The 25,234-nt window shown below is 41.6% G+C and overlaps 1 protein-coding gene across 1 annotated transcript in view; it reads right to left on the reverse strand.

Moving 5' to 3' along the window:
* Positions 1-281: 281 nt before the first annotated feature.
* The window catches only part of LOC122930286 (ras-related protein Rab-44-like), a 72,649-nt gene continuing 47,696 nt past the window's right edge, over positions 282-25,234 (reverse strand). The window contains 7 exon segments of the mRNA XM_044283543.1: positions 282-465; positions 1,186-1,262; positions 7,224-7,325; positions 7,806-7,920; positions 9,649-9,730; positions 13,683-14,233; positions 22,370-22,443. Coding sequence (XP_044139478.1) covers positions 375-465; positions 1,186-1,262; positions 7,224-7,325; positions 7,806-7,920; positions 9,649-9,730; positions 13,683-14,233; positions 22,370-22,443 — 1,092 coding nt within the window. The 3' untranslated portion in view covers positions 282-374.

Consider the following 25,234-nt stretch of genomic DNA (forward strand, 5'->3'; position numbering starts at 1 on the left):
GTAAATTTGCTGCTGTTCACCCAACAGAGGAGCGGACACTTGCTTGTCGGGTGATACGATCGTTTACCCATCACATAAGATCATTTCTGGGCAGAAGATCATCCTGCACAAACAAGGATGTGCTGCTGTAAAGCAATGGAACTATATGGGGACAAACAATTGAAGTAGCGGTCATTCATCCCCACACATCATTGCTGCTCATTCCTGATTATCATCCCATGTATCTGCTAACAGACATATAATATAAGGCATGATTATCATAAAAAAAGAGATCGCTCGTGCAGTGTTAACGTTTTATCTTCCTTTTCATGAAAAACAGAGCATTTATTTCTCAAAGAAATCAGTGCACTCTTTATTACAGGCAGCATGCAGCTTTAAGTGCAACAACTTGTTTTCTTCACATCTGCAGATCTTTTTAATGTTACTACATTATTTTTCATTTTGTCTTCGTGATCCTTTAAAGACCTGGTGAAGGAAGCACATTAAAAGTTAAAATAAAAAACATGCCCTCCACATCTTTTGCAGCCCCATTGAGGTGCATGGGTCTGCATCTGACCCGCAAAAAATGCATATTGAATTTTTTACCTTCTCATTTAAATTTTTTCAGTAGAGATCTCCACACTACGGGCTCATGCACACGACCGTATGGCTTTTTCAGTGTTTTGCGGTACAGTTTTTTACGGATCCGTTGTTCCGTTTTTTGTTTCCGTTTCCTTTCCATTTTTCCGTATGGCATATACAGTATACAGTAATTACATAGAACAAATTGGTCTGGGCATAACATTTTCAATAAATGGTTCAGCAAAAATGGAACGGATATGGAAGACATACGGATGCATTTCCGTATGTGTTCGTTTTTTTTTTTTTTTGCTGACCCATTGACTTGAATGGAGCCAAGCACCGTGATTTTCGGACAAGAATAGGACATGTTCTATCTTTTCACGGTACGGAAATACGGAATTACCAGACGAACATAGATTGCTTATGGCATAGTAGGCAGCCACAGAGACCCTGCGTGCCCCCATACAGGCTCTGTACATGCGGTTATGCCATGTTTGTGTGGCCGTAAGCTGAAACACCCATACCAAATGCCTAATACTTCTGACAGTTGAGGGTTTGCTGCAACTGCATCAAGTCTAGACAATGTATCTAGACATGCCCTATGCTGCATATGAGCATTATTACCTGACTATCGGTATCAGTGATTCCATGATATTTATTCCTGATGCCGCACTGCATTCTGCGAACAGTAGTTTGTACTCCTAGAAGAAAAGCAATATACAAATATTATAATATGCTAATATACTTTTTATGTTGGGATACAGTTGAGTTGACACATTATCAGCACCTCTCAGGTCTATTTCAATTATTTATTTATTTTTGTGGGGGGGGTTTCTAGATTTTGATGACCCATCATCAGCATAGGTCATCAATATCGGATTGGTTGGGGTATGACAGCTGCCACCTGGCACCAGAAAAACCTCAGTGGACTAAGACAGAAGCAAAAAAGCTGCATCCCCTGTGTTCACATTGAGTTTAAAAAAATATATTCATCCTTCCAGCATTCTACTGTATGCAGATCACATATAATACAGAACACACGGGAGGGATATGTACACTTGACTTGAGGAACGCTAGAAGGACACAGATCATCTCCTCCCAGCATCTTCCTCTCCCCATATAATAGCTGGAGTTAAGATCAGCATAGGTTTACATTGCGACGTCCCAACGCTTTCTGCATTTTGGTATCAGTAACAAGCGATACGGATTGTGTCAGGATCTATTCAGGAAAAAACTCATAGTTTTGCCTGCACATTCAAAAAAGTTTTATCTGCAATTGCGTTCAGTGTGTGATTTTTTTCCATCCGGATTGTATACGGTTTATATGGGGCATGGAAAAAGACCTGAAGAATAACAATCTCCTAGCAACCATCAGTAAAAAACGCATTGCATCTGGATGACTACCTGTTTTCATGCAAGCCCCATTCACTTTATGGAGCCAGGACTGATGCGTGATGTAAAACAAAGCTAATGTACACAGACCGAGTGAACTGAATGGGTCAGGATTCAGTCTGGATGCTATACTTTCACTACACGCTTCTCACCCGGATGGAAAACTCGTAGGAGCATTAAGTCTTGGGTCCATTCACGCATTTTGCAGAACGCAGATCGCCGGCACTAATAGAATATGCCTATTCTTGTCTGCAATTGCGGACAAGAATAGGGCATGTTCTATTTTTTGCGGAAACGGAAATGCGGACCCTGAAGTGCGGGTCCGCAATTCCATTCTGCAAAATGTGGAACATAATTGCGGACGTGTGAATGGACCCTTATTCTCACATCAGTGTTTGGCTCACAATCAAGTCACCTTAATAGAACTTTTTGCTAATATGGAGCTAATTATTTCAGCTCCTTGTCACTCCAGGTGGATAGGGCTGGGAAAGGGTCTACCTAATCTCTTTAATAGCAGAGCCCTATACAGTCTATGCAATCTACCACAAAATGTAGGAATATACATACTGTATACCAATAGACTGTATCTACAGATTGGCGGGCCAGAAAAGGTTAATCAACAACTAGTACCTGAAAATGGTTCCATGTAAAGATACAGATTTGTCTGCAGATTATTTTTTTTTAAAGTGTCGAGGGATCTCTGATTGTAGCAATAAAACTTTATACTGTAAAACTGGTAAGGAGTAGATATAAAACTACACAAATTTAACATCACCTCAATCGAAATGGCCTCTGAATTAAAGTTGAGATTATTTATGCCCTCAAGTAGTCCATGTTCTTAAAGGTGTTTTCCAGGTGTTTAATATTGATGATCTACAGTATCCTCAGGAAAGGTCATCAATATCAGATATGTGGTGGTTCGACACCCGACACTCCCGCCAATCAGGTGACCAAGCACAGCGCTATCTATTGGATGGTGGTTGTGCTTGGTATTGCAGCTCAGTCCGATTCACTTGAATAGGACTGAGCTGCAACTAGGCCAAGTGACTGATGAACATGATGTCACTAGCCTAGAAACAGGCCACAGCATTCACTGGAGCACGTGGGCCTCTTTAAACATCTGATTGGTGGGGACGTCCGGTGTCTGATCCCCGCCTATCTGATATTGATGACCTATCCTTAGAATAGGCTATCAAAATCTCAGACAACCCCTAAGGGGTTGAAAGAGGGAAATTCTGAAGTGACAGTCATACAAATTGCAATGCCTTATTTAGTTTGTGATGTCTTCTACAATCCTTCTACCCAGTTCCAGTGTTCCAGTGATGCCATTCTGAGGACAGGGAACTGAAAGCATTCCATACCTGTACATGCTCTAAGATTAAATGGTGAAAATCTCTTTATGATATGCAAAATTAAAATATATCCACTCCAATTTGGACAAATAAATCTGGTCTTGCAAAAAAGAGAAATAAATATTTTAGGATTTAAAAAAATATATAAATCACTGTGCACTGCTCTCTGGGTGCATAACTACTGTAGGGTTCAATGGGGGGAGAGAAAGAGTTCAATGGCATACAAGCACAGTTACTGTTAGACAGTGTTTGTCAAACCACTGTCAACCCAACAGATTTGACTTAGGGCTACACCTAAGGGCGTTATCCTGGCAGTCCCCTGGTTTTCACCCTTTAACTCCTGTACATGAATCTAGACTTCATAGCAGGGAAAACACTAGGCTGCTATCTCCTTGTGTAGTGTCCCACTAGGTAGGGGTGGGCACTACACAAGGGTCAATTGGTGTGCGCATTACTCCTACTCACCAGGAACAGAAATGTCATATTTAATTCTGCATTTAATGTATGTTCTAATGTGTTTTTACATGCAATGTACCCCTGTATGATGTAACAGCAGGCCTAGTTGGGTGTAGTTAGACATTCCAGACACTAGAGGGAGATAGGGAGCCCCTAGTATAAATGTCCAGGCCCAGACAGGGAGAGTTAGTGCAGAGTCAGGAGTCTGAGAAGACAGAGGTTAAAAAGCCTGCTCCTGACATGCAGCTGGATAGCCCTGGCTGCTAGTGATGTCCAGGAGGCTAGTGAGAAGCTCCAGCCTGCCTGAGAACAAGAGAGCCTTAGTTAGCTCTGAAGACACCCCAGTTGCAGGACCCAACCTCCTGGGAGAAACCCACAGTCATCCACTTTACAAGAGAGGGCGATCCAGGGTAAGCAAAGTGACCCTGATGGGCAGATTACACTAGAAAGTGCAGCAAGAATATAATACCTGAGGAAGAAAGTAACCAAGGATTTAAGCCACCCTTTTAGGCATCCGGGCCTTGGGAGATAAAGCCAGAGCAGGAGTTCTAGAAAGGACAGTGTACATTGATTCTGAGGAAAGGTACAACCTGCTGCTGAGTGCTTGTGAAGTTACCCTCTGCGTATCTTGCATGAATATTGCCTGCCATTTTGGGAATAAGCCCCTTTGTGGAACTGTGTTTGAAAGACTGTACTCCTACCTGCTGTACAGAGTTGGATTGTTTAGTAAAGTTACGTTTGGTTCACTGTATACTTGTGTACCTCCATCATTCCAACCACCAACCGGCGTGCCACCGTCCAAAGGCACTGGCGTCACGAATACAACAGGGACCTTGCCCCAGGCACATAAAATACCTGTAACATCCAGGGCACCTCATCCACCATCAGGCCTGGTCCCTATCCACAGAGCGTGCCCCAGATGAACCGTGTCTACCTCTCCTTCACTGCCACGCGCCTTCCCAGGGTTCTTCAAATATAGTGAGTACCCTCGATTGCCCATAACCGTGACCTCACTTCGTCATACCCTGCAGGTCTGGCGTGTTGCACTTGAATAGTCTCTGTCCTGTTGACAGCTGACCCACAGGGGTAAGAGACACTGGTGCGGAACACTGAGGGGTCAGGCAAAACTGTAGTCAGGGATAGGCTGATGTCAGAGGAGGCAGATTATGTGGAATCCAATAAATAGTCTGAGGTCAGGGTGGGAAGCTCAGAGTCAGTACAGAGATCGAGCTGACGATAGGTCAAGCAGCGAATGGTTAAATCAGGCAGAATTTTGTACATGGGCAGACAAAGCTAAAACAGCACACCTTAGCAGTACACTAAAGAACCAGAACCTGTTGCTCAGGCACCCTCACATAAGGTGAAGGTGACTAAAGTAGGCTGGAGTGAATTAGAGTGTGGCCTTTTGTTAGAAAGCAAACCACAACCTGCATAGAGAGACAGTGCAAACCCGGCGGCCGGACCTATCAGGAAGAAAGGGAGAGTGGGAGGCGGGACTCACCCTAAGTTCACACCTGAGCGTTTTACAGCGGATTCCTACGCGCTGTAAAACGCTCAACAAGGAGAAACCAATGCTTCCCTATGGGAATGGTTCTCACCTGGGCGTTTTACAGCGCGTACGATCGCGCTGTAAAACGCCCGACGCTCAAACAAATTCTTGAGCTTTTTTTGGGGCGTTTGTCGCGCGTTCCCGCACATAGATATTCGGGAACGCGTGACAATGTGTGCACGCCTGTCTCTGTATGCGCGATTGTAAACGCCCATACAATCGCGCATACAGAGCACTCGTTTCAGAACGCTCAGGTCTGAACCCAGGGTCAGAGAATGGGGAAGTTGAGCAAAGCAGCGGTGGCAGCAGGACATCTCTGTAACATATACCTCTTCACAGAATTGTATAGAGATTGTGGTGGCCAAGATATGACAAACAGTGGTCAGTGGACCCCCATTCTCCCAATAGGTGAGGTTCCCAAAGGTGAGACAATTATCAGGGATTTATGGAATATCCTGTGGAAAAGGGATTATACTTGTGTTGCTGCTTTATTTTACCTCTGTTTTCTAGAGCCATAAAAGGCCTTCTATACAGGTATATGGGGCCTCTACATACCACTGATGTCATACAGTGACATAAAGAATGCAGCAGAAAAAAGTAATAGTAGGATGCCTCATCAGATACCGTATATATGAGAATATTGAAGCATTGCTACAAATGGAAAATGTATCCATATATACTTTGTACAGTACCTAATGGGGCGTGGATAACAGCCTGTGGATGTGTGATTTTTTATGTTATATATTACACAGCCCGATTCTGCAGGTAAATGTCGGGAGGGAAGCGTGCTAGCTAGCGGAGGAGACTGCTGCTATTACATGCAGCGACCTCCTCTACAGAATGGGGAGGAGCAATCTAAATGCCATAGCTCATCCCCATGCAGATTTCAGCAAAACGTGATTAGACACCAGGATCTGCTACCAACAAACAAAGATTTATAAACATGCTGAAAGATCCCAATTCATCGGGCAATCGGGATAATCACTAACAAGCGTTCATTGTTAGTGATGATTGGCCGACAATCGCCTGGTGTTATATAGACTTTAGACCTGGATGGCCTTCATGTACCGCTAACATTAAGGCCTCATGCACACAAACGTATTTTCTTTCTGTGTCCATTCCAAAGCATAAGTTAGTTACTCTGTGCGCATTTCGTTTCCGTATGTCTGTTTTTCCGTTCCACAAAAAAATTGAACATGTCCTATTTTTGTTCACATCACGGACAAGGATAGGACTGTTCTATTAGGGGCCAGCTGTTCCGTTCCTCAAAATGCGGAATGCACATGGACGTCATCCGTATTTTTTTCGCATCCTTTTTTTGCGCACCGCAAAATACATACGGTCGTGTGCAAGAGGCCTAAGGCTCATCAAGGTCCAAGATCAAGGTCCAAGTCCAAATAAAGGTTAATAAAAAACAAATTACAAGATTTGGAGCCATTCTGAGCACATATTTGGGTCAATATTTGTAAAGTGTTGCAAACCTGATATCATGTTTGGCTGATACAAGAGATATATACAGTATATACAGTATATATGACAATAAGAAAATGTCATCTAAAAGAAGGGATAGAGGCAATCATTATCAACTAAATTGGTACAATTTTTATTTGTAAAATAATTTACCTGTAAAACTTAATATAACTTTTTATACATTAAAAACATCTTTAATTTTTGATGAATATATTTCTACTCAGGTTATGAAACTCGTTCACGCTTCGTTTGGTGGTAAAAGCAGAATTGGCATTCCATTATGCATTCCATCATAGAATTGCGTTATGATCCGTGGTAACTGAATCCATAACGCAATTCTGCTTTTACCACCAAATGAAGCGTGAACAAATTTCATAACATGAAATTCGCTCATCTCTAGTTATGACAAAATTCTTTACAGAAGTCATAAAATCTAGCCATACCTTAGCTAGCTTCTGTCCATCGTCAAACGTCACCTGTCTTTCCGCTTCGCAGTCTATTTTATTGCCGAGAAGAAGAATTATGATATCATCCATCACCTTTTCCTATGAGTGAAGATCGTCAGACACTGTCACCAACCATAATGGCTTCACTGACAGAACATCTATGACCACATGGTACTACTGCATCGTGCTGCATGAGCACCTCTTAGGCTATCAAGGTTCCAACGTAACTGTTCAGCTGGCCATGAACTTGGGATAGCTCTCAGATGAATGCACACTTGGATCAGCCAAGCGTGCATGCTTTCTATGGCGAAGAGGAAGATTATATCCTGCCAAAATCAGTGAGTTCCCTTGGCTATCATCTCATTTGTATGGCCAGCTTTAGTTTTGAAGAGGGTTCTAAAATATGAGTACAGGTAATAGGTTCTTGAGAGCTTTAGTGATCCAATACTTTAAAGGGATAGACTCCATATTTCTTGTGCCATTTTGTAACCTCCTTCTTATACTGTTCTGATTCTTCTTCAATACAGGATTATTCTAAATGAACATATTACAGAAATTTGTAGTGCGTCATATCCTTACCTGAATGCAGTAGAGCCAGCGCCGCACCGCAGTAAAGGTTTCCCTAGAGGTTACATCATACATGATCACCATACCATCTGCCTTTCTGAAAAACTGCTCCGTGATGCTATAAAACCTGTCAGAAAGATAAATAATTGCTAAATAATTGCAACTTTAATAATTGCATGTAGTGACTTACCAGCGTATGCATAAGATATATCCAGTTGTGAACTACAACAAGAGTCCTCTCAATGTAGCATCAATTCAATCAGGCTACCAACACAGCATGAGTGGACAACTTTTATTACTAGAGTAATTTTAAAGAAGGAAAATATTGTATACAACCAGTTCATGCAATGCAAAAATGTATAAGACATCAAGTATTAATTGTGGAGTGAGGCCCCACCTAACCCCCAAGGCATCTCTGCAAATGGAAGCAATCACATTGTAGGACATGCTTCTTGTTGCCATTTTAGATCATTTTTGGAGAACCCCTTTAAGGCCTCATGCACACGAACGTTGTTTGTTTCCGTGTCCGTTCCTTTTTTTTTTTGCAGACAGGATGCGGACCCATTCATTTCAATAGGTCCGCAAAAAATGCGGACAGCACACCATGTGCTGTCCGCATCAGTATGTCCGTTCCGTAGCCCCGCAAAAAAAAATTGTGCATGTCCTATGTCTTTCTAGTTTGCGGACAATGATAGGGATTATTACAATGGATCCGCAAAAATAAAGGATCCGTAAAAAAAACTGATGCCATACGGAATGTCATCCTTTTTTTATGGTTCCGCAATTTGGGGCCTGCAAACTCATACGGTCGTGTGCATGAGGCCTAAGTCACAGTGGTCAGTGTGAAGACTGCAAGATTTCAGGATGTTTAAAACTATAGATGACATAGAAAAATCATAATGGTGGCAGCCTCTCAAGCTACAAAGGTACCGTACATTCACAAGCTGAGCTTTTACCAAATGTGCTATTATAGTGAGAGGGGTTTTAGCATTTTAAACCCCCCCGAAAAATAACCACTATCTGAGGGTTCGCCATGTTTTTTTTTTTTTTTTTACTCTAAAGCTGCAATTAGGGATGAGCTAATGTTTCATCTCTAGCTGCAATGCTACAGACAAAAAGTTTGCTCATGGTATTTAAAGAGCCGCAATGTTAATATTTCAACACTAGAGGGCACAGGTTAGCAATAAATGAGAGAAGTAGGCTTTTCAGAACAATACCTGGATGAGGTACAGTAGCTACAAAATGAAATGTATACACTGTATATTATGAACCACATCAACACTAACGATGAAACAAAACAGTTGCAAATGTTACATAGAAATTGGAAAAAAGCTATAAATAAAGTGAAATAAAAGTATATAAAATAATAAGATAAATACATACAATAAAAATCACTGCAGATATGACTAGGCGGTACAATGCTAACATAACCCAAAATATATAAAAATGAGACAATGGGTGGATTTATTAAAGCTTGTGTAAAGGAAAACTAGTTTAGTTCTCCATAGCAACCATTTAGATTTTACCTTTCATTTTCCAAAGGAGCTCTGAAAAATGAAAGGTGGAATCTGATTAGTTGATTTTCTTTGCACCAGTTTTGATAAATCTCCCGCTAAATGTGCCTCAGTTATCAAAAATAACCTTGTTGCTTAGCGCAACCAACCAGAGCTCAGTTTTTATTGCTCATTTGGTCTGGAAAAAATGAAAGCCGAGCTCTGGTTGGTTGGGGCAATAAGGACAGTTTTTCTGTTCGTTTTTTCTCAGTCAGCACACTGTAACATTTTATATTCACTTCCAATCAAGAATGATTTTTAAAAATTCTTGTGTAGTAATTCTCTGAGAATGTTTTCCTTACCTCTCCTGTCCTGCAGTGTCCCACAGCTGTAAGGCGTACTGTTTGTTGTCCAACATGACCCTTTTAATGCGATAATCTATTCCTAAAGTATAAGAGCATAATAAGTATTAAACCCTTCAGAGAAGGTCAATATATCTTTTTGGTGTTGTTTTCAAAGCATGTACATATATTTCATCAAACACCATTTGGATGTACAGAACAGCCATAGAAATTTCTAGAACAAATCTTTAACGCGTGAATATACGCCATCACAATATATACCAAGGTTTGTCTTTTTCATACTGGATACCGTGAGGCCAGAACTTCTTGGCTTTGGGTCTGACTGGTGTGGGTCTGACTAAGTAGAATCTGGTTTAGACCCCCTGCACACGAACGTGTGCTTCCTGTTGCCGTATTGCGGACCACATTTGCGGATCCACAATACACGGGTGCCGTTCTGTGGGCTTACCTCATCACGGATGCGGACCCATTCAATTGAATGGGTCTACGGAGTGCCTCCGTGGGGTTTCGTCCCATACTTCCGTTCTGCAAAAAGATAGAACATGTCCTATCTTTTTGCGGAATGGCCGGATCAAGGACCCATTAAAGTGAATGGGTCCGCGATCCGCTGCGGCTTCCCCATGGACTGTGTTCGTGCATTGCGGCCTGCATTTTGCAGGGGGCCTTATACAATGGTCATGTAAAAATACTGTGTGAACTAACATTTGCTATGCTATGTCTCGATTACGGTAACTCATACTAATTGGTCTCCCCCTCAATAGACATTCACCTCTCTGTAGATGCCGATGCCTCCGCCCCGTTTGCATTTATGGCTCATATAGTATAGAACCCAATTTAAACTGCTCGTTTTCACCCACAAAGCTCTCCACAGTGCTCCTACCTCATTTTTGTCTAATATCCACCATCATCCGAACCTCTCACTCCGGTCTCAACGACTTCTCTCACGCTGCACCAGTTCTCTGGAATGCCCTACCCCAAGCAATTAGGTTCATTCACAATATACACAGCTTTAGGCGCTCCCTAAAAACTCTTTAGGTTGGCCTATCACATCCCCTAATGTACTGTAACTCCCTTTAGCATCATTCTTCTGAACCAGATCCATCGTCAAATATCTATAGCGCACTCAGGAGCACCACAGATAGCTGGTGACTGGCTCATGCAGACTTATATATACTCCCTTATTGTGTTAAAGGGAATGTGCCTTCAGAAAATGTACTAATATCACACGACTAAATTGCTATAGTCAAAGCTTGGTGACTGTATCGGTAGCCAAAATTAGACAAATTGATATCACATGAGGTAGTAAACCGATATTAAAATGTAACATTTAATAAATATACGTGATAAAAAATATGAACCCAAAAATAGTTTGAATGTGCAATGTACAAACAACACATATATAAAGTTACGCCTAGTCATCCAGAACTGTATGGTGGAGAAACAGTGGAATGACTAAATGCGAGTGGGAAGGAGGGAGTAGCAAGGACAGTAGTTAAGAGATAAGGTACCGGGTCTTTGTCCCTATATATCTCTCTATATGCAAGTCCTCAGACCCATAAGACTTAAAACCATGTCAATTTCTGTATTTAAACAAAACCATAAGATATAGCACTGGCTACTAAGCCTAATAATACGTGCTGCTTCTTGGTCTGTACAGATCACTTTACTGCAGTTATCTGCTTATCTGTACACAAAGGTGATATCATTACAGGTTACAAGCAGGATTAGAATGAAGATAAGACAGGATCCCAATAAGTGATTGTCAAAGCTTATCTATTCTTTCCTTGTAAAATGACCTCTGCAGGGGTCACAGAGCACGCCTAGAAAACTATCCCGCAGAAGTCAATGAGGACCCCTTTAGATCATTGTGTCTACGGCCCTGCCGTAGAGCAATTTTCTTAATGTTTTCTAAATGCAGTTAAGAGCAGCTCAGGCAAGATGTCCCCCATAATCATGTTAATAAAAAAATAAATAAAAAATAAAAATGTTTCGAAAAGAAGGATATATGCTATTATCTGATTCTAACTGGCAGAAAAACATATTGTTGACACATTTCCTTTAAGAATGGCTGGACCGTTGTGCAAAACAAGCACTTGTTACCTTCTGTGTTACTCTTATCTCCTCATAGATTGTAAGCTCTTGTGAGAAGAGCCCTCATTCCTCATTGTTTTAATTGAGGACTTCTTTGTTGCTGTTATTTATGACTCTGTTTGTACATGAAACCCCTGACTGTAAAGTGCTGCGGAATATGTAAAGTGCTGCGGAATATGTAACGCGCTGCGGAATATGTAACGTGCTGCGGAATATGTTGTCGCTATATAAATAAAAATGATTATTATATTATTACTATGTGTATAGTGTTGTCATCCAAGCAGGCCCGGCCACTCCGCTCTTCATTCATACACATATATATGAAGTAGTGATAGTCATCATTCGTTTATATGGTGTAAATTGGATCTAAAAATCTGCTTTATAAATCATAGCATGAATTTCACTTGTGCTTGCATAACCTCACACCTGCATCACTGTTTCCCTCCATATAGGAAAATCCCTCAAAAACATCAATCTTGTCATTTCCTTTTTGATAAATGAGGAAGCTGGGGTTTCCTTCTCATACAGTACATGGTGTTCTCTAAACTGTCCTTGGACCTTCTCTGGAGCCAGATGTGGTGATTGACATCTGCTGTGGGTGTGTGACTGTGGGATCTAATATTAGAACACTTATTCCTGTTAGTGAGATATTTCAATGGAGAATTCCTCATAAAATATTTACTTCCCTATGGATAGTTGACAATGACAAGAGCCTTTAAATGTCCCTTTTCCAGGTTCTTCATATTGTCGTAGTTCAGTTTCCAACCAAGTAATAAGGGATATTGGTGCCTAAGAACTTAAAACCTAATATAAACGACATCAATTTGATATGGCTGTAATCATTCTGATCTGAGGAACAGGGTTGTCAGGTCATATTTAGCGCATATTGAACACTATCAAAACAAAACCTCCAAAAACTTTGTAGGAATTGAGTCTTTTATTTCACTACACAAAGAATTGTTCTCCCATTTTCTAATGCAAGCTATGGTGAATTAAATGGAGCCATTAAAAATTACAATATGTTTGTTACAAAAATAAGCCCCTATATGGCTATGAGAACTGGAAATTTAAAAAGTGATGGCTCTTGGAGGGTGGGAGGTAAAACAAGAAAAGGTGAAAATGACAATTGGTTGTGCCCTTAACGTTTTGTGGCATGGGGCAAATTTGTAGTAAACTGTAGTAGACAACCCCTTTAATTTTGGAGATATAACCAATAGTTACCTACTGTAGGTCCCTTTAAAGCTTGCACACTATAGGAAAAACACAGTCACAGCCACCGGAGGGACAAAGCCTTTTCCTATAGCGTGCAAGCGAATTCATCGCTGCTGGACTGCAGAGTGGCCGTAACCCCTGGAGACAAGCCATGTATAGTGTAATGGAAAATTAAGTCAAGCCAGCAAAGGAGACAATATGGATAAAATCACAATACATTAGTAAGTACCATGTATTAACTTTCTCTACATGATAAATGTAATTTCCTTAAGTGACACAACCCCATTAAGCTATAAAATACATGCATAAAGACAGTACATCCGCTAAGAAAATCTTCTGAAGGTGCAATACTAAGAAATTATTCAGAATGGTTATGCTGGGTTGAACCAATCAGTTTCCACCTTTCCCTTTTCAGATCTCCTTTGAAAATGAAAGGTGGAATCTGATTGGTTGCTATGGACAACTAAGCCAGTTTTCATTTACACCAGTTTTTGATAACTCTCCCCAAAGAAAGACACTCATAATATAGCATAGTGTGCATCCTTTTCAAAGTTGTTCACCTAAATGGCAGACAGCATGATCATATCATGGTCAGCGTAAAGTCCTAGCACACAAACTTGATGGGTCCTTCCACTTACATTTCCTTGTTTGCATCCTGACATATTGTACTTTACGTAATCTATAGCATACAGTTAGATAGCAAAATCAGGGAAGATACCATTCCTCCTTACCTATTGTAGCAGATGTATCTTTCTTATAGGAACCTTCATGTACTTGACATAAAAAAGATGTTTTTCCAACATGCGAGTTTCCAACAAACATTATTTTATATACATGGTCTGGATCTGCATGAAGTTCTTCATGGTGCTTTTGGACTTTTGTTCTACCTTCTTCTGCTTTTTTGGACTTTTGTTCTACCTTCTCATGAAGATCAGAATGGTCATTGTTTTTACTTTCAAAATCAAAGTCTTTTTGAATCCTTTTTGTCTCTGAAGCTATTGCTAACTTTTTGACATCTGTATAGTTTGCTTGTCTTATTTGGAATGAAATACTACTAGATTCATTTTTGGTGTAACCATCAAAAGGAGGTGAATATAGTCCTGACTGGTCAAAACGAACAGAGTCTCCTACGTCTTTGGTTGGTATTTCCTCTATAATACCTTCTTGAAGTATTTTGGAGTGTTTAAGTAAGCACTCTTGTATTGGGTCTTCTTCTATGGAAATTACTCTTGATCTTGAACTTTTAAAGTCTGTAGCATTCTTGACTGTATTCTGTTGCTCCCTAAAATGTAGTCGTTTATAAAATATTGTTAGGTCACAACAGTAATGAAAAAAATATTAAATATGTTTTATTTATATAATTTATTGTATATAAATGTTAGTAATATTTACCAAACAATGAATTGAATTATAGAACTTCTGATGACTGTTGTGTTTCTAACAATGTGCCAGGCTAAATGTTGTCTGTACACAAAAACTGAATTGCAAATTGAAATTCAACATTTCAGTCCAAATGAGTTTACCTCTTTAAAAAAAAAAATATTAAAAAATATGTGAACTTGAATCCATGCTTGTAATGTTTCCTTTACTACTGTTCGGAGCCATGTACATTAACAGGATCTTCTGGAATCTTAAACTGACCATTACAGGGAGGCCTTTTGTATAGTCGTGGCCAAAAGTTTTGACAATGACACAAATATTAGTTTTCACAAAGTTTGCTGCTAAACTGCTTTTAGATCTTTGTTTCAGTTGTTTCTGTGATGTAGTGAAATATAATTACACGCACTTCATACGTTTCAAAGGTTTTTATCGACAATTACATGACATTTATGCAAAGATTGCAGTATTTGCATCGTTGGCCCTTCTTTTTCAGGACCTCTGCAATTCGACTGGGCATGCTCTCAATCAACTTCTGGGCCAATTCCTGACTGATAGCAACCCATTCTTTCATAATCACTTCTTGGAGTTTGTCAGAATTAGTGGGTTTTGTCCACCCGCCTCTTGAGGATTGACCACAAGTTCTCAATGGGATTAAGATCTGGGGAGTTTCCAGGCCATGGACCCAAAATATCAACGTTTTGGTCGCAGAGCCACTTAGTTATCAATTTGCCTTATGGCACGGTGCTCCATCATGCTGGAAAATGCATTGTTCTTCACCAAACTGTTTTTGGATTGTTGGAAGAAGTTGCTGTTGGAGGGTGTTTTGGTACCATTCTTTATTCATGGCTGTGTTTTTGGGCAAAATTGTGAGTGAGCCCACTCCCTTGGATGTGAAGCAACCCCACACATGAATAGTCTCAGGATGCTTTACTGTTGGCATAACACAGGACTGATGGTAGTGCTCCCCTTTTCTTCTCCGGACAAGCCTTTTTTCTGATGCCCCAAACAATCGGAAAGAGGCTTCATCGGAGAATATGACTTTGCCCCAGTCCTCAGCAGTCTATTCACGATATTTTCAGCAGAAGATCAATCTGTCCCTAATGTGTTTTTTTTGGAGAGAAGTGGCTTCTTTGCTGCCCTTCTTGACACCAGGCCATCTTCCAAAAGTCTTCGCCTCACTGTGCGTGCACATGCGCTCACACCTGCCTGCTGCCATTCCTGAGCAAGCTCTGCACTAGTGGCACTCCGATCCCGCAGCTGAATCCTCTTTAGGAGACAATCCTGGCGCTTGCTGGACTTTCTTGGACGCCCTGAAGCCTTCTTAACAAGAATTGAACCTCTTTCCTTGAAGTTCTTGATGATCCTATAAATTGTTGATTGAGGTGCAATCTTAGTAGCCACAATATCCTTGCCTGTGAAGCCATTTTTATGCAACGTAATGATGGCTGCACGCGTTTCTTTGCAGGTCACCATGGTTAACAATGGAAGAACAATGATTTCAAGCATCACCCTCCTTTTAACAGGTCAGGTCTAACCCAATCAGCCTGACATAATGATCTCCAGCCTTGTGCTCGTCAACATTCTCACCTGAGTTAACAAGACGATTACTGAAATGATCTCAGCAGGTCCTTTAATGACAGCAATGAAATGCAGTGGAAAGGTTTTTTGGGGATTAAGTTAATTTTCATGGCAAAGAAGGACTATGCAATTCATCTGATCACTCTTAATAACATTCTGGAGTATATGCAAATTGCTATTATAAAAACTTAAGCAGAAACTTTTCCAATTTCCAATATTTATGTAATTCTCAAAACTTTTGGCCACGACTGTACATGACACAGCCTGTATGGAGGCACAGGTGCTATGAAGCTGTAGTAACTCTATGTATTGGCTGTATTGTGGCAATTGTAAGGCATCATATTATAGAGGGAAATTATTGCAGACCCTACTTTCTGCCTGATTCATATGGAATCAAACTTAAAAACTATCTACATTTCTCCATATACAATCAAAGTCATTCAGGCACAATAGGGCAAGATAAATATTTATTAATATCGAACTATGGCTTCAATACACTTGTGTTCATGATGTTCTCCACTTTATAAGTGCATCCTTCATATAACCTACCAGTGTCTGCCTTAGGGCTCTTTCACACGAGCAGATGCCGTGCGGGTAATCCGCTGCGCGAAAGAATGCCGAGCCCCGCACCGGATATCAGAGACACATTGCATTAACATGATTGATAATGCTCCGTGCCTCTCTGTGACCTTTTTACTACAAAATCAAAGTGAGATAAAGTTGTCACCGTGATTTTGGAGTAAAAAGGTCACAGAGAGGCACAGAGCATTATCAATCATGTTGATGCAATGTGTATCTGCTGTCCGCTACGGGACTTGGCATTCTTTCACGCAGCGGATTACCACACGGCATCCGCTCATGTGAAAGAGCCCTCAGAGTGAATTTGTATGTGCTATGCGGAGCTCCTACCTGTGCCTGTTCTGCTCAGGTGAAGCCTGCAGGAAACCCTGCACCCATGTGCTATGCTTGGTGTCAACTGAGGGGATCGGGCACAGACATGATATGTGCTCCTGCCAGTACATCGCTCACTGCGGCCCCTATGCCTGCAGTACAGTGGAATCTGCGCACCACTGACATGTCATCAGTGTACGAGTATATGAATTCCAAAGCGTTATAGACACCCTGAACTTGTCAGTAAAATGAAAAAAAGAAAAAAAGATTATTAATTTAAATTTTAGTGCTTTTAGAATTGTTTGTAATAACTATGTTCAAAAAGTTAGTTACACTTTAAGTCCTACAGAATCCCTTTAAGAAAAATAAAAACTCTCATGAAATACCCCCTTTCCAAATAGAACGTACAGTGAATTTTATTTCGGCAAGCAAAATTGTCCTTCCATTTTGTCAGATCTATACATTAATCCAGTATTTTCTTTGGAGCCTGAGCCGGTAACTTACGTTGCTTTTCTTTGGGAGATAATAAATACACATCTATTGTCTAGTGAAGTAAAACAATCCCTGCCAATTATGTCTGTGCCGCCGCACCCTTTCAAAGTCTTCTTCAAAGACTACAATTAATTACAATTGCTTTAAAGTAGTCTCTGCCTTGATGCGGCTGCAGTCCAAGAGGGTGGGGCATGTACAATATAATGGTTGGTTTCTTGGATATGTTATTTTTTTTTCACACAATTGTGAAACCATCAAAGGAAAGCAATCTTTAAAACATATGATGCTCCTGGAGAAAAAATTGCTTACTCAGCTATTTTGGATTACTTGATTTAATAATGCCTTCAATATTGACTTCTGCCACGTGAATAAGAGAGGTTATGTATAGAGAGTGGGAGTTTTCCCACGATATAAGCATATGCCTTAGGCCTCATGCACACGACAGTATTTTTTCACGGTCCGCAAAAACGGGGTCCGTAGGTCCGTGATCCGTGACTGTTTCTTCGTCTGTGGGTCTTCCTTGATTTTTGGAGGATCCACGGACGTTTTGGTGTCCGCCTGGCCGTGCGGAGCCTAACGGATCCGTCCTGAATTACAATGCAAGTCAATGGGGACGGATCCGTTTGACGTTGACACAATATGGTGCCATTTCAAACGGATCTGTCCCCATTGACTTTCAATGTAAAGTCTGGAGTTCTTTTATACCATCAGATTGGAGTTTTCTCCAATCCGATGGTATATTTTAACTTGAAGCGTCCCCATCACCATGGAAACACCTCTATGTTAGAATATACTGTCGGATATGAGCTACATCGTGAAACTCAGATCCGACAGTATATTCTAACACAGAGGCATTCCCATGGTGATGGGGACGCTTCAGGTTAGAATATACAAAAAAAACTGTGTACATGACTGCCCCCTGCTGCCAGGCAGCAGGGGGCAGACCCCCCCTCCCCTGTTTTTAACCCATTGGTGGCCAGTGGGTTCCCCCCCCTCCCTCCCCTGTAGTTAACTCGTTGGTAGTTAAATCTGCGCAATTTGCCTGCTCCGCCTAGGGCTCTAAAAATACCTCCCCCCGGCCCTGCTTCAGCCATCCTGGGACCACGGGACATTGCCATAGGATCATTGAACCTTGCTTATACCATTATGTTTCATATTGGTTGAATAGCACCAACATTTTCCTCAGTGCTGTACAGAGATTCTCATCATTTCCTTCATAAATTTCCAGTTTCACACTAGGGCTAAATCCATAGGAAGTCAATTAACCTATCAGTATCTTCTCGGAGTGTGGAAGGTAACGAGAGTATTCAGAGGAAACCCACACCAACATGGGGAGAACATACAAAACTCCATGTACTGTAGATGTTTAGCTGGTCCTCAGCATCGCGGGGCAACAATGTGGATCACTGAGAAACCATGCTGCTGATTAGATTTAAAGGGATTTCCGGGATTAGGCCTCATGCACACAGCTGTTGTGTGGCCGTTCCGTGCATTGGGGACCGCAATTGCAACATCTGTGCAGCGGGCCGGACCCATTCAACTTGAATGGTATGTCATTTTTTTTGCGGTGCGGAACCACAGAATGAAACACCACAGAAGCACTCCGTAGTGCTTCTGGTGTTCCGTTCCGTGATTCCGCTCCGCATCACCGAAAGTGAATGGGTCCTCATCCGTGATGCAGGGTGCACACGGCCGGCAGCCGTGGATTGCCGACCCGCCGTTTGCGGGACGCAAAACGGCCGCCCAACGGCCATGTGCATGAGGCCTTAGGAAAACTACGGTATGTTCTTTTTTTTTTTTCCAGAAGCAGTCTGCTATGTCTGTTCAAAGGCTGTATCCAGTTCAGCCCAAATTACTTGACTGATCAGGAGATACAGTATCAAATACAGCTCTTGGCCATGGACAGTGTCTACCAGGAGTTCATGCTATCATTTGTATTAGCTGAATGCTTCTCCAAATAAATTAATGACGAAAAAACTGTTTGGACTGTCTGGGATTGCTAAGGAATTTTTCTCCACAATAAAGGCATGTAGTTAAAGTAAAGAAATTCAGCTCTTGAAAAATGAAAGCTGTGCTGTGATTGGTTGCTATGAGCAACAAAGTTTTCTTTTAGGCCCCTTTCACACGGGCGAGATTTCCGCGCGGGTGCGATGCGTGAGGTGAACGCATTGCACCCGCACTGAATCCGGACCCATTCATTTCTATGGGGCTGTGCACACATTACTTGTGCGTTGCGTGAAAATCACAGCATGCTCCTCTTTGTGCGTTTTCCACGCAACGCAGGCCCCATAGAAGTCAAAGGGGCTGCGTGAAAATCGCAAGCATCTGCAAGCAAGTGCGGATGCGGTGCGATTTTCACGCTCAGTTGCTGGGTTACGTGTTCTGTAGATTGTATTATTTTTCCTTATAACATGGTTATAAGGGAAAATAATAGCATTCTTACTACAGGATGCATAGTACAATAAGGCTGGAGGGGTTAAAAAAAAATTGAAATAATTTAACTCACCTTAATCCACTTGCTCAAGCAGCCCGGCTTCTCTTCTGTCTTCATCTTTAATGTGCACAGGAAAAGGACCTGTGGTGACGTCACTACGCTCATCACATGGTCCGTCACATGATCCATCGCCATGGTGATGGACTATGTGATGAGCGCAGTGACGCCATCAAAGGGCCTATTTCTCAAAGAAGAAGACAGAAGAGAAGCCGGGCTGCGCGAGCAAGTGGATTAAGGTGAGTTAAAATTTATTTTTATTTTTTTAACCCCTCTAGCCCTATTGTACTAAGTATTCTGTATTAAGAATGCTATTATTTTCCCTTATAACCATGTTATAAGGGAAAATAATAAAATCTGCACAACACCTAACCCAAACCCGAACTTCTGTGAAGAAGTCTGGTTTCGGGTTTGGGTACCAAACATGCTGATTTTTCTCACGTGCGTGCAAAACGCATTACAATGTTTTGCACTCGCATGGAAAAATAGCGCATTTTCCCGCAACGCACCCGCCTCTTATCCAGGCCAAAAACATAACACTCGTGTGCAAGAGGCCTTAGACAGTTTTCCAAAATCTGACCCTTTTAGGTTAGTTTACACCTATACACTAACCCTAAGTTCACACTTGCGCGTTTTACAGCGCGTTCCTACGCGCAACACATGAAAACCAATGCTTCCCTATGGGGCTGGTTCACATTTTTGCGTTTTACAGCACGTTTGAACGCGCTGTAAAACGCCCGACGCTCAAACAAGTACAGGAGCTTTTTTTGGCGCGTTTGACGCGCGTTTGGGCCATAGACTCTTTGGACAACACTGCTGTCAATCACCCAAACGCACGTTTACTATTACAAAAAACGCGCATAAAAACGTGTGACAAAATCGCGCATAAAAACGTGCGTTTGCGAAACGCTTAGGTGTGAAACCAGGGTTAAGGGCAGGTTTAAGGTGGCGACACTGCACTAAGAAAAAGCTTTTTGTATGGAATAGAATTTGCAATAACGATATCTGGTGTGAGTACAGCAACATTTAAAAATTAAATAAAAAATAAATCCTTTTTTATATAAAAAATAAATAAAAATTCAAATCACCTTTTTCCATTATAAAAATAAACTTAAATGCCCGAACTATTAAAATATAAAGGTATTTATCCTATATGGTGGACGTAGTAAATGGCCAATACACCGTTTTTTGCCACTTTACTCCCCCCCAAAAATTTTAAAAAGTGATAAAAAAAAGGCATACCCACTCTGATATAGCATCACTAAAAACTACAGATTACCTTGCAGAAAATGAGCCCTCACACATCTTCATAGACATAAATATAAAAAAAAAAAGTTATGAAGGTCAGAATATGCTGCTACTAAGTAATATAAAAAAAATTGAAAGTTTAATATATATATTTTTTTTATATTAAAACACAAGAAAAACTATATACATGTGGTATCACTGTAATGGTACTGACCCGGATAATGAAAAGTCTTAAAATGATGTCGTTTTTTTTTCCAGCTTCCTACTACATCATATGCAGGGTCGTCTTTAACGCGGGGCAAAAGGGGCAGCTTCCCCAGGCCCAGTTGCTCCTGGGGGGCCCAAGGCAGCTGCTGACTGTGGGGGGCCCAAGGCACTGGTGACATGGGGGGCGGCAGCAAGGCACAGGGAGATGAGCGCTTCCATTGTGGAAGCGCTCATCTCCATAGTCATCTGTATCACCGTCCTCAGGACAGCTATATAGATGGAAGTTCTGCAGCGGGGCAGGGGAGGGAGAGGCATCTAGCTTCCCCGTTCCTCTGATAGGCTGCATTCACTAGGCAGGAACACCAGCACTTCCACAACCAGAAGGAGCTATCAATCGCATAGCATGATGGGTGAGATCAGACTAAATAGAGAAGTGGGAATGACCACTTAAGCTACACCTGAGACGTGGTCACAACCAGCAACAACACAGGAACAAGTGAAACTTGGAACTAATAAAGTAGTGACCATATCCAAGCATTTGCTGGCACACGTCTGGACAGAAGTGCACTACCGCCTAGACACCTGCCCTATCACCCATGGAACTCACATCAAGCATTTGTAATGTAGAAATAAAAACTTGAAAAATCTATTTATCCAAGTTAATAAATTAGAACATAAATCTTTCAGTTATGAATACCGACCATTTTGCACCATTCTTTTTGAATCGCCCTGTCTTTATTCTCTCATATTGTTCCCACTTACTGCATATTGGCCTGCTTTTCATTGTCACCTTGTTTTTACAGTACATTGCTCATATCTTCATAGACAATGTTAAAACCACCGAAAGGTGTGACGTATGGCTATTTATTATGACTTTTGCCATATTCTTGTAAAACAGGTTTCTCTACTAAAGCCGGAACCTATTATTATTTGAAGATTTCATTCAACAGAAAAGGAATTGAAGCCTGAACCTTATGAACTTGACTGTCTTGTTTCCTGTAAATATTTCTATGAAAAAATCAAAGGCCGGGCACGGAGAAAACAATCTGAGATGGAGCTTCTTTGATGAGACTTTTTTTTATGTTTATGACGTGAGAGTTGCAGTTTGGTATATAAGCTAGAGATACTTACATATCTGTAGGCTCACTTCGCGGGTCACTTTGTTCAAGCTCCTGCTCATTATACTTGTCTTTCTGGGTCGAATCCTGGAAGAAAATCTGATAAAACTGTGTAATGTATTTTGCTATATTTTTGGAATTTCTTAACATATGCATATGAAAACACGTATACTTTGATATTGTTTAAGAATTTTTTATCCTAACCCTATTGACTAAACATTAAAGACCTTAAACCACTACCAATATCTGTAAAAGAGTTAAAAATACATGGCATACACTATAGTAGTGTAGTCTATACAGGAATGGAGCATAACAAAGTGCAAAGGTAGGTGGTACAACTCTAGTGAAAGTGTAGTCAAATTTGTAGTTAGTATGTATGATTTTCCAATATAAGGCCTCCTGCACACGAACATGTGCTGCCCGTTGCCGTATTGCGGACCGCATTTGCAGATCCGCAATACACGGGCGCTGTTTCGTGGGCATTCCGCATCACGGATGCGGACACATTCACTTCAATGGGTCCGCAAATCTGGAGATGCGGAACGGAAGCACAGAACGGAACCCTACGGAAGCCTCCGTGGGGTTTCGTCCCGTACTTCCTTTCCGCAAAAAGATAGGACATGTTCTATCTTTTTGCGGAACGAGCAGATCGCGAACCCATTAAAGTGAATCAGTCCGCGATCCGCTGCGGCTGCCCTGCGGTCGGTGTTCGTGCATTGCGGCCCGCAGCACGGCTACGGGGCGCACACGTTCATGTGCAGGAGGCCTAAGGACGGGTGGAAACAGCAGCCAATCAAGCTTGTGTTGCTAAAAAAATTATTAGTGTAAGGGCTTGTTCACACGACCACGTGAAGCCTGTGTTGTGGGCCGCAAATTGCGGTCTGCAATGCACGGGCACCGAGTGTGGCCCAGCCGCATGGGGATCGCGGACCCATTCCCATAAATGGGTCCGCGATCCGTCTGTTCTACAAAAAGATAGAGCATGTTCTTTTTTTTTGCGGTGCGGAGGCACATAACGGAACTCCAGGAAGCACTCCGTAGTGCTTTCATAGTGTTCTATTCCGTGCTTCCGTTCCGCATCTCCGGACCCATTTAAGTGAATGGGTCCGCACCCGTGATGCGGAATGCACACGGAATGGTGCCCGTGTATTGCGGATCCACAAATGCGGTCCACAATACGGCAGCGGGCAGCACATGTTCGTGTGAATGAGCCCTAATTGTGATCTAGATGGTTGACAAATTTGTCTAATCTGTGACATGGACAGAGTATTGATAGAAAAAAAAAAGTCATGGCTGGAACAGTCTAAAGGCATGTTCACATGTGATAGATCTGCATGCAGAAAATCCATGGCATATTACAGTATGAGCAAAGCAGATGAGATTTTAGAAAATCTCATCCACAACCTAAAGGAAAAAAATTAACATAAAATTTAGCCTGCTGGATTATAAATCACTTACATGGCAATTTATGCTGCATATTTCCTGCAACTATGAATTCTACAACACAAATATGCGCCATTTCTCCTGCTGCAGAATTCTGGCATATCTGCTGCAAATTTTCCATCCCATGTGGTTCAAAATTCTGTGCTGATTCATTTCTTAATATATCTTTATAGGGAACAGAGCTTTCTTTTTCTGTTACAAGACTTGAAATCTCTTTTTGGGCAGCTAAAGAGTTAAATTGATGGTCTATCATTGCCAACCAGCTGTTCAAAGGGACTGCAGCCTTCCTTCACTTGAATGGGATGAATCTGTAATTAGCCTGCCGCACCGCTGCTTTGTAGATGATTTGTTATTGACGTTCGGGTTTATGCTGAATTGTCCTCTCCTGCATAGCGGAAACCGGACGGATCCGTTATGCTGGCCACAGACTTCTATTATGACGGAATGCATATTGAAATGCCTCTAAAGGCATCCGGTCGTCATGGAATTGCGTCATGGTCCATGTTAACGGAACCCATAACGGAATTCAGCATATACCCGAACGTCAAAAACTGAATGTTTTTATAATAAAGTAATATTTGGGTACTTTAATTACAAACACAGCCCATTGATTTCAGTATATAATGGCTAATTTTCCCTGTTGTAGCACTGCAGGGATATATAGCACTTGCTGCTAGCTTCGCCCATAGAGTAGGGATACCACTGGTAGTTCCAGCAGAAGTCATCCAGTGATCAGCTTGTAATGGGCGACCCTTTAAACCTAAAGGGATTGTCCAAAGTGAACAATTCCTTTACATTTCAATGGTACATCATACATTCTAATGCAGGGATGCCCAATCTGCGCCCCACCAGCTGTTGCAAAACTACCACTCCCAGCATGACTAGGTCATCAATATCAGATCAGCAGGGATCCGACACCCGGAACCCCCGCCAATCAGCAGTTTGTAAAGGAGGCCGCTCTTAAACGAGCACTGCTTTGCCTTTATTGTTTACCTGTTCGCCATCGACATCGCAGAGCTGGTGTAATTACAAGAAGCCGTCCCATGCACTTCTATGAGATCTTCACCTTCCTATTTAAGTCTATAGGAACGGGCCATCCCATTGAAGTGAATGGGATGGCTTCCTGTAATTACACCTGCTCAGCGCTGCAATGTCGACGGCGAACAGGTAAATAGTAAAGGGAAGGCTGCGCTAGCACGACCAGGTGTCTGACCCCCGCCAATCTGATATTTATGACCTATCCTGAGGATATAAGTCATCAATAAAAATATCTCGGAAAACCTCTTCAATGACATACCATTTGGATACGTCATTAATATCGGATCTGCGAGGGTCCAGCTCCGAGCACCCCACGTTCAGCTATTTGAACAGGCTACGGCGCTTGTGCAAGCACTGTGTCCTCTTCAGTGTTTATCTGCACGCCATCTACATTGTA

The sequence above is a fragment of the Bufo gargarizans genome, chromosome 3 (genome assembly GCF_014858855.1).
Source record: "Bufo gargarizans isolate SCDJY-AF-19 chromosome 3, ASM1485885v1, whole genome shotgun sequence".
NCBI classification, from domain to species: Eukaryota; Metazoa; Chordata; class Amphibia; order Anura; family Bufonidae; genus Bufo; species Bufo gargarizans.